Consider the following 10642-nt stretch of genomic DNA (forward strand, 5'->3'; position numbering starts at 1 on the left):
AAATTTAAAAAAATAAAAAAATTTTAAAAAAAAAAAAAAAATTTTTAAAAAAAAAAAAAAAAAAAAAAAAAAAAAAAAAAAAAAAAAAAAAACAATTTTTGAAATGTTTTTTCTAGAATATTTCTGGGATTAATTTCAAAATTTCTGTTTCTCTAACAAAATTTTGGATTTTTCAAGCAGAAATTGTAACGTTTTTAATTTTTTTTAAGTAACTTTGAAGTTCTTAAACTTCAAAGTTACTTAAACTTTGAAGTTTAAGAACTTTGAAGTAACTTCCTTTGAAGTTTTATGTGTCTAACCTTGTATTACATACATAAATCCTTAATACTGATAAAGTAGTACTTTCAAAGTACTAATACTGGCAGATTTTTACTCTTAAATCAAGACATTTTTTCTGTTATAAGTGAAAAAATGTGCCAGAATAAAGTAATTATAAACTTAAAACAAGTCTCTACCTCTTGCTTATAAGTTAGTTTTGTCTTATTTCAAGTGTATTAAGATATTTGCACTATAAACTCCTCCAAAAATACTTGGTAAGATTATTTTTCCTGAACCCATTTTGTTTCCACTTCCCATAAATGGAAGTCTGTGCATCTGATAAAAGCGGTGAAGGATTTAATTTTACCTGCACTGTCCGCTGTCCGTGTCGCAACTGACGTCAGGAGAGACGATGCCGGGCCGAGAGCAGTTGCAGATCTCACATCCCACCACCGGGTGGCAGCCAAACGTCTGCGGCTCGCACTGGATGCACTCGGGGCGCAGAGTCCGGGGCGGACAGATGCAATCCCCGGTGACCGGCTCACACAGCCGCGTGCCGCACTTACAGGCTGCAGGGAACCGACAGAGAGAGGAAATGTCCTTCAGAACAATGCAATGAAATATACACATGTGAACATGGAACATATGCTTGAGGATTTATTTCCACCTGAAGCAAATTTTTATAATCATAATTCATCAAATTATTGTTTTTATTTACATAGAAAACTAAGCAAACTGTCAATTCTTATTGAATTGTATAATTTAAATCTTGTTAGCAAGCTAAATATGTAGCTCAAAACTAAATATTTACGCTTGCCAACTAAATATTTATATTCAAACTAAATATTTTGTATGCAATCAAACTAAATTGCAAACTACATTTTTAGAATGATGCTAAATATTTAGTTTGCTAGTCCCGTCCACTAGTTTGCTATTTAGTTTGCTAAATATTTAGTTTGAAGCCAATTTAGTTTGAAGATAAATATTTAGTTAGCAAAAAAATATTTACCTAGCAAGCTGAGCTTCAAATTAAATATTTTCTTTGCTATTTAAATGTGTAGTTTGGAGCTACAGTAAATATTTAGTTAGCCAGCTAACTAGATAGATATTTAATTAACTAAATAAATATTTAGCTAAACTAAATATTTATTCTGGAGCTAAATATTCAGTTTGGAACTAAGTACTTTATTTAGCTTGCACACTAAATATTTTGTTAGCAAGCTAAATATTTAGCTGCACACTATTCAGTTTGACAGCTAAATATTTAGTTTTTAACTAAACATTTAGCTTGAACATTAAATATTTAGTTGGAAGCTAATTTTTATAAATGAATGGAATAGATGATAGCCTTTGATATTAAATACACTCATGTGAAGTCAGCCTGCATATTAAACTCAGGAATAATCTTTCACCGATTCGGGACCTGACAGCAACTCGACTCACGCCTGCAGCTGGGAAACCCCCAGTAGCCCGTGGCGCACATGGAGCAGTCCCGTCCAATCACGTTGGGCCGGCACCGGCACTGACCGCCGAACGGCTCGCAGGCGTCGCTCTCGGCTCCGGCCTCGTGACACGCGCAGGGGATCGCGCCGTTGTTGAAAAACGCCGACAGTGACACCGCCGAGCTGAGGCAGAACGGCGAGGCAGTGGCGGGACTGCAGCGGAAACCACGTCAGTGAAACAGCAAGACATAAAATAAAACATTTCTCTGCTTGGGCCACTGACTTCACAGAGAAGCTGTTCTGTCCACAGTTGCTGATGAAGTCGTACGATTTGTCCAGAGGTTCTTCATTCAGGTAGCTGGAGCTGTAGCTCCGCTCAGGAACCACAAGAACGTAATCCTGTCGAGACATTAAACGGGAATTCATTCCTTCACATTACTGACAACAGGGACAGGCAGCAACTAGTTACATTCAGCTGAGTAACTTTTTTTACAGACCGTTTCATTAGGGAGGTCAAAAAGTGCCAAAATTTAATCTGCAACTACTCTGAAGATATTTGATCATATGAGTTGGAACAGATTCAGACCAGAGTTGGGTAGCTCAGTCTCATATGTTTGGCGTATTTTGGAAGAACAGAATCAATTTGACCATCTGAGAAACGAAAGGAAAATCTCACCAGCCACAAAGTTCTGCCTGCAGGAATCTGAACGGTGAGGAAAACGTCGTGGTGGGTCATATCCAGCATGATCTGGTTCTCCGAAACCAGAACGTTCCTGCAGCCGTAAGCATGGGGGCAGAACGAGGCGTTGGTCTGGCCTGACACACACACACACACGCACAGACACACACACACGCACGCCCACATATACACACAGAATCAAAGTCAGTCACCAAAGGAATGCCATTTTATTACATTTTAAGGAAATTAAATGTTCCTTTCTCCTTTTAAAATAAGGAGTTGAGTTATTTAATTGCATTTTTAGGAATCTTTAATATTGCGTAAAATAAGCTTAACTGATTAAATAAAAAATAAAGATAAAATAGATTTTTTTAATCCAATTAATCAATTAAATAATAATGACTGACAGTACTGCTACAATAATACAAAAACTAAAATAATAGTTAGCTGCAGTCCTAACTTTGTTATTCAATTGTTATATTTTTAAAAATTCAGTTTTCAGTTTCACACAGTGATTTTTTTGGCCATTTTTTTTTGGTCAAAAGAGACAAATTTTGTTGATTAATAAAAGCTATAAAAAGTGTGAGATATTTTTTACAGTGCAGTGTTACCCTGCCAGATGACGCCTCCGTTGATGTAAACCTGGACTGGATATGTGGGATGCAGAGGCTGGTGAAAATGGAGGATGAAGACGTAACGGCCGAGAGCATGGAGGCGAGCCGAGTACACCGCTGCATTCTGGGTAACGGAGACGCAACGGGAAACTTAAACAGGAAGTAACTGTAAAATGACCGTCTGTTAAATCAGCAGCTTTCAAACCTGCAGCGAGTCCAGACGCATGTGGAGGCTGCTGTCGGCTCCGAACGGCGGCCGGACGTCTCCCATCCAGACCGGCTCGTCTCTCTGGTTGGGGACGAGCGGCGGGGCGGCGGCGGGGGACGCCTGGACTGGAGCGTCCTCAGTGGACGAGCTCTGGCCCTCCTTCAGGACCAGAGAGTCCGACGGCGTCTGGAAGCGGGATGGGACGCAGGAGGAGCTGCGACGGACACCAATCACAACGTGAGGCCTTCATTTCTGCAGCTGCCTTTCCGTCACAAAGTCACACGAATTTTTGTCAAAATTCTGCTGATGTTGAAAAAACATCAGCAGCGTCTCCATTAAAAATCACACATGAAGAAGTTTGTTCACGCGATAAGTCATTAACGGTGACATATTCCCATTTCTCCTGCCTTTTATAGTAATTCTGTCGAAGTTCCTGTTTTATATTTTTGTATTTATTGACAAATTAAGTCATTTTAACCTTATTTATTTTTAGCAAGACAACAGAAGGAACAACAGATGAAAAACAACCTTTTGGCGAATTCAGTGAATTAACGTCCCGACCAATCAGGGGCGAGTAGAGGATCCAAAAATTAAACTCAACTAAAAACAGAAAAAACTTTAACACATTTTTACTCAAGTAAAAAGTATCGGTCCAAGAAATTACTCAAGAGTAAAAAGGTATTTGAATTTCTTCTTTAATTTCTGCGCTTGAAAAGTCTAAAAATGTTGAAAACAGAAATTTTGAAATTAATTTCAGAAATTATCTAGAAAAAAATTGAGTTTTTCAACATTTCAAAAGTCACAATTTTTTTCTTCAGTTTTTTAGGAGCATGTTTTTTGTAGAATATTTATGATTAATCTAAAAATTTTGGAGATTTATGGAGTAAATTTACTTACAATCAGAGGTGGATAGAGTATCAAAGTTTTACTCACATGAGAGAAGAAATACTTCTACATATTCAGGTAAAAGTTAAAAAGTATTTGGTAAAAAATAAACTCAAGTGCTGAATAACTGATCAAATTACCAATCATTTAATATTTAAAAATGACATCATCAGATGGACCAAATTATAAAGTTGAGTGGAAATATTTGTATTTTAAGTTTGAAAATGAAAATGACATTAATTCATATAAGTAAAAATAATAAAATCGGGCAATGTGTGTGTGTTTTTTTTTTACAAATCGGTTTCTGTCAATAAAAAACTAATTAAACTTTGATAAAAACTGCAGGTCTGTGTCTGGTGAATGTTTGGTGTTTCATTCAGTGGGAAGAAAATCCAGAAATTTTACTCAAGAGTAGAATTACTTCATAATAAACAAAAGTGAAAAAAAAAAAAAAACCCTCCTAAAATTAAACTAAAGTAAAAAAAATCCAGCCATGGCGCCATCAGCCATCAGAAGAGACGCGTTGGAGCGATAAGCTCCGCCTACTTGGGAGAGGCTCTGTAAGCGCCACAGAAACAAACCATCGTCTCCCTCCTACTTCCTGTCGTCGTCTTTGTGGTTTTTTTACTGATCATGTGACTCATGATGCAAAAAAATAAGTGTTTCCACTGCAGTTTTGTGAAATGCGTCTATTTTAATATTGATTCTCTCAAAATTGCTAATTCATATTTCATAATCTCACTTTGTGTAATCTGTGTTTACCAGTTGTCATAACCTCAGTTTGTGTAATCTGTGTTTACCTGTTGTCATAATCTCAGTTTGTGTAATCTGTGTTTACCTGTCGGGGGAGAACTGTCCATGCGTCCCGATGCAGTGCAGTCCAGGCTCAACAAACTCCATGGTGAAATCGTCTTTGGGCACCAGATACACTTTGTGCTGAAAACAATGAAAAAACATTGAACAGATAAAAGTTCAAACACGTACAGCTAAATTAATTCAAATAATGTGATAAACGTCAATATTTTTGTCCCTTATTTTAGGAAGTGTAGAAGATATTTCAAGCCTCTATCTCGTAATTAAAGCTGCAGCAAACAATTATTTTAGATGTCAATCAATCACTTATTCTGATGATTAATCAATTAAAGCAAATTCATTTAACCAGTTATGCATTTTTTAAATACATTATTAGAAATCCAAATGAAATTCAATTATTTTTTTAAATAAATATTTTATTGCCTAAAAACAGCATTCCTTCAGTGGAAGCTTGATCACTTGTAACAAAGGACATCAACATTTCTGCTTGACTTATTTACTGCTCAACTCTGTGAAAATGTAAAGTCACGGCGCCCCTCCCCATCTAGCTGCTGGGAGCCTGACATGCTCAGAGTTTGGTTCTTCAGGTAATTATTCCCCTTCCACTGATGATAAACGGATTCGGCTCGTCTTTGTGACGGGACAGAAGAACGATTCTCACCAGGAAGAAGGAGGCGCGCTCCGACGACAGCTGGACGTCGACGGCGGCGGCCAGAGAGAAAACCGCCACCCTGTTCTGCTCGTCGACCGCCACGACTCGACACAGGAAGCTGCAGGACGCAGACAGGAAGATGAAGACGTGATGAAAGAACCGCCGACCGAGAACAAACCAGAGCTGGCAGACAAAATGTTCGTTTGTGTTCGTTTCCATCCTCATGTTGACACATGAAGGATGCTTCTTCAAACTATTTTTCTATTTGGGACGAGAGATTTCCTCCACTTTCATTAGTTACAGTTTCAGACATTCAGGGTCGAAGGTGAAGGAAGCAGAAAGTTCAACACTGCAAAAACCAAAATCTTACCAAGTCATTTTAAGTCTAGTTTCTTGTGCAAATATCTTGGTACACTTAAAAAAAGAGAAAAAACTAACTTACAAATAACTTCAGCGAGAAACAGGAGCTGGTTTTAAGTCAATAATTCCTTATTAATGAAAATATTGATTCTTACTGGCAGATAAGAGATTTCTCCCATTTTGTACGTGAAATAATCTGCCAATGAAACTTTGGAATATTTTCCTCAGGAATGATCAACTTAAAGCAAATTCTCTTTTCTGCCTAAAAGTTACTTCTAAGTTAGTTTTGTCTTATTTCAAGTGTGATAAAGATATTTTCACCAGAAGCTGGACCAATAATACTGGGTCAGATTTTGTGTTTTTGCAGTGAATTTATAAGTTTTCAGGAAAATATAGCAGCTTGTTTTACTTAAAAAAAGAAATTTTTCACATGGTATAAGTGAAATAATCTGACCGTAAAACTAGAACTTTTTCATCAATATTAAGGAATAATTATGTCTTGCTGAACTTACTTATAAGTTAGTTTTACCTTATTTTAAAAGTAATATGACATTTGAGCTAGAAACTAGACCAGAAATACTTGGTAATATTTTGTGTTTTTACAGTGTTCTTCAGGACAAATTTACAGAAAATAAAGTTTTTCATCTTTGAAGCAAAATGAATATTTTTTGTACAGTTTTGCAGCTCTCTGTTTTTGTTCCCAGAAATTTGCCTTTTTTGTGAGTCTGTATACTTCAGTTAACGATTAATCGATCAGATATTCAAACAGTCGATTAATCGTTTCAGCCCTAGATCAAATACCTGTGTGGTTCAGTTCCAGATAGACAGGAAGTGGGTCAGAGAGGCGGACGGAAGGACAGGGGTTTATTTACCTGAACTTGCAGTGCAGCAGCGTCACCAGGTGGCGCTGCGTTGGCGCTCCAGGCGAGTTGACGGCAACGCTCAGCGTTTGCGGCAGCTCTTCTTCGCTGGTGTATTCAACCACCAGCGCGTAGTCTCCGGGAGAGGCCAGACGTCCCCGCAGCTCGATGCTGATCTGGACCAGAACCGAACCGTTACAACATCTTCCCCTCTTTTGCTGCTGAAGTGTGCAACTTTCACAAAAACATGATTTTTTTCCAATTTTGTTAAAACGGTCTGCATGTCATGACAGTTTGTTGTGGGACAGATAAGATTGATGTCCTCCATCTCCTCCCTGGCCAAAATCAACCAATGAGAGCCAGGAAGAGGGTCTTTGCTCTGTCAATCAACCTCATGTACTCGCTGCTAGGGGTGCTAATGGAGAAACAGCTTATCGTTACGGGGAAACCTTTTATCTGCTCGCTATGCTAACTAGCTTAGCATTGGTTGCAGGCTATGTTGTGGTGAACCAGCCATAGCTTAGCAATGAGCAAAGATGAGGAGGTGAGCACGAGAGTGATTGACAGCGCTAAGACCCGCCTCCCGGCTCTGATTGGTTGTTTCTGACTGAGTGGTGAATTTCTGCAGTTATCTATGTAATTTCACAGATTATCTACGTAATGATAATTTTAACATGTAAAGAACTTTCTTTTTTTAAAATAGACGTTACATTCTGAAGCTTTAATGACTTAATTACTCGTAAAACATGTGAAATAATCAGATATTCCAGCGGTCGTCTTACATCCAGCCCGCTGCAGACGGCCATGTCGGGGTGACGCGGCGTGACCCTCTCGGTGGGGCACGGCCGCGGCAGGTGGTTGTCATGGCGACAGCTGGCGTCGTTTCCGGAGATGGAGGGGAAAGAGTCCAGAGACAGGTACTTGTACAGCAGACAGCTGGAAAGATGTATTTAAAAGAGATGATAATGAACTTTGAACAGAAAATCTGTCATTTTAATATTTTATAGATGTTAAAATTAAGGTTGCCTGAACAAAATCCTTAGAAAAATCAAATAATAATATTTACTTCTGGCTGTTTTCAGGCACAGAGCTGTATGTGCAGGGGTCAGTAACTCTGATCTGGAGGATGGGAGCTTCGTAGTAGGCGCTGGGCAGCAACACCAGGTAGTCCTGGAAGACAAATTATAATAAAAAACTCAGTTAGTTTGACAATAAGAACAAAATATCATTGCAATATTCAGTGGTGCATTTTGTTGGATCAATGAAAGAAATGATAAAAGGATTATTAGTTATAAATCTGTCACTGCATCCAGTCAAAATCCTACAAATAGAAATACTTCTGTGAAAATATAACTTTTATCATTATTATTATTAACTTCAATAAACTTCAATAAGCCCAGAGGCTTCAGACGACACGCCAACGCTGCAGGTGTTTCTGTTACCAGTAAGATCCCCTCGGCTTCGATGACGACGGTCCAGGTTCCTGGGTTCAGGACGAACGGCTCCACAAAGCTGTTCTGGGGAACGTTGACGAAGGTCGGCTGGACACTCGGAGCAAAGACGATTTGTTTGGACTGTTCCGAACCTAAAAACCCAAATGTCAGAAAAAACTGCTTCAGTTTCCGAATCTTTCCATCAGAAACTTAAACTAAAAATCAGTGAAGTGTTGGAGGAACTCAGGAAGAGACGGAACTGATAATCTGCTGATTTCACTGCAAAACACAAAATCTTACCAAGCAAGTTTGGTCAAGTGCAAATATCTTAGTACACTGGAAATAAGACAAAAATAACTTAAACGTACATTTTCAGCAGGAAATAGGAGTTTAAGTAAATAATTCCTAAAATGTCGATGAAGTTCTTGCTTCATTGGCAAAATATTTCACTTATAACCTGGGAAAAATATCTTGCTATAAATGAAATAATCTGCCAATGAGACAAGAACTTTTTTTAATCAATATTAAGCTCCCATTTCTTCCTGAAAATTTACTTTTAAGTTAGTTTTGTCTCATTTGAAGTGCTCTAAGATATTTGCAGTAGAAGCCAGACCAAAAATCCTTGGTTGGATTGCGTGTTTCTGCAGTGTTAGGTGGGACGTACCTCTGCGGTTGGCCTGATAGGCTGTTATTTTACCGCTGGAGGTGACTCCCTCAGAATTGACATATCTGAGGATGAATCGAGTCAGATAGACGTCTGCCTCGCTCACATAAACCTGGAGCTTCACCGCAGTCTACCGGGTCCGAGGTGAGAAAGAAAATACGTAAGTCTGACACTGCTGACAAATCTACTGATCTGTGGCCCTGAAGAGGAAAATATACGGAGCTACAGACAGAAAGAGAAATCACCACCAAGAAGTTTGCATTAGCTGCAAATAAGCGACCTTCGTCTGACAGGACAGGCGGGAAAGACAGACAGGAATGATGATGCATCTCCACTAGTCTCACTACAGTTACTGCTTTTTGATTCTGCAAGAACATTATAAACACGTCGCAATGTGACGTCTACATCCCAGAGCTGCTAGCTGATTATGACTAGCATTGTTTTTACCTGTCAAGTTGTCAACATAACCTTAAATGTAAGTGTGATGAATACAATAAAACAGTTAAATTTTTCTAAATTAAACTAAAAATGGCGAGGGAGAGGGAAGTGGGTCAGTTATGCTAGCTTGACTATGACAAACCTAACATGTAGATGTGCTGCAGAATCCCATGTTTCGGTTCAGTTTAAAATAAAAACGCAACCGACACACCAACTCTGACAGATCATCATCAGCAGGTGTTTAAATGAGTCGATCTCTGCAACAAACAAATACATCAGGGTTCAGGTTGTTTCCACTGTTTCACCTGGGAAGAATAATTATTAAAGTTATGACTGGGATGAGATTAATATTTTAATTTCTGGTTGCATATCTGGAGACAAGAACTTCAAGTTATCTGGTCGTTGAGTGTTTGTTAAAATGTTTGTTAAAGTGTTTAAGTCAGGGGTGTCCAAAAGGTGGCCCGGGTCCCATTTGTGGCCCTTGAAATGATTTTATTTGGCCCCTGACCAAAAGTCAAGATGGTAAAAATGTTGGTAGAAAACAATTAATGACCCCAAAAATGTGGAAATTGTTTTATTTTTAAAAAGTCGACAATCTGAAGCCATTTTTATGTTTTGGATCTTTAATGATAAAAAAATTTTGTAAAATAAAATGTGTTTGTTGTTAAGCAGGAAGATAAACCTCTCAAACTAAATTTAATAAAGTTTTTGGTCCACCAGTAAAGTTTGAATTCATCTGGGCATAAACTCAAAGTCCAGATGAATAAATGAGCTTAGAAACATTATTTAAAGAGGAGGTTCAGATCCATCACCTCCTTTTCCAAATATATTAAGTGAACAAAAAGACAGAAAAATGCATTTTTCCCTCGTTATCACTCACAGTTACCACAGTAATAACTCCTGCCGTCCTCTATGACCGACACTCTGCCCCAAACAGCAGAACCGGCCCTGTTGCTATAGCGAAGCGCCACACGGAAAAGGTCCGGAGAGGTGACAAACACCGACACCAAAACTCTGGACTGCCAAGGAAACGGAGAACCAGGAAAGAAGAGAAACGGGACAACACAGAAAAACAGAGGAGCCAAAAGTTAGAGAGCAAAAAGACCCAAGAGAGAGAGAGAGAGAGACAGAGAGCGAGAGAGAGAGGGAGAGGGAGAGACAGAGAGAGAGAGAGAGGGAGAGAGAGAGACAGAGAGAGAGAGAGAGGGAGAGAGAGAGACAGAGAAAGAGAGAGGAGAGAGAGAGGGAGAGGGAGAGACAAAGAGAGAGAGAGGGAGAGAGAGAGAGAGACAGAGAGAGAGAGAGAGGAGAGAGAGGGAGAGGGAGAGACAAAGAG

At 38.8% G+C, this 10642-nt stretch overlaps 1 protein-coding gene across 3 annotated transcripts in view; it reads right to left on the minus strand.

The window, feature by feature from the left end:
• lama5 (laminin, alpha 5) overlaps nucleotides 1–10642 on the minus strand; it is a 105270-nt gene that overhangs the window by 38482 nt on the left and 56146 nt on the right. For 2 of the 3 annotated variants that reach the window (XM_015016558.1, XM_015016560.1), the window contains exons 23-35: nucleotides 10187–10325; nucleotides 8214–8356; nucleotides 7838–7941; nucleotides 7554–7707; nucleotides 6784–6947; nucleotides 5561–5669; nucleotides 4925–5022; nucleotides 3199–3415; nucleotides 2991–3117; nucleotides 2377–2516; nucleotides 1984–2099; nucleotides 1702–1913; nucleotides 626–827 (exon numbers count right to left, since the gene is read on the minus strand). In XM_015016558.1, coding sequence (XP_014872044.1) covers nucleotides 626–827; nucleotides 1702–1913; nucleotides 1984–2099; nucleotides 2377–2516; nucleotides 2991–3117; nucleotides 3199–3415; nucleotides 4925–5022; nucleotides 5561–5669; nucleotides 6784–6947; nucleotides 7554–7707; nucleotides 7838–7941; nucleotides 8214–8356; nucleotides 10187–10325 — 1925 coding nt within the window. Of the gene's footprint in view, nucleotides 1–625; nucleotides 828–1701; nucleotides 1914–1983; nucleotides 2100–2376; nucleotides 2517–2990; nucleotides 3118–3198; nucleotides 3416–4924; nucleotides 5023–5560; nucleotides 5670–6783; nucleotides 6948–7553; nucleotides 7708–7837; nucleotides 7942–8213; nucleotides 8357–8868; nucleotides 8999–10186; nucleotides 10326–10642 lie in introns of all 3 variants that reach the window. The other variant, XM_015016559.1, reaches the window with a different exon arrangement.

Source organism: Poecilia latipinna, unplaced genomic scaffold (genome assembly GCF_001443285.1).
Source record: "Poecilia latipinna isolate Pla-1442-1.1 unplaced genomic scaffold, P_latipinna-1.0 Scaffold2036, whole genome shotgun sequence".
NCBI classification, from domain to species: Eukaryota; Metazoa; Chordata; class Actinopteri; order Cyprinodontiformes; family Poeciliidae; genus Poecilia; species Poecilia latipinna.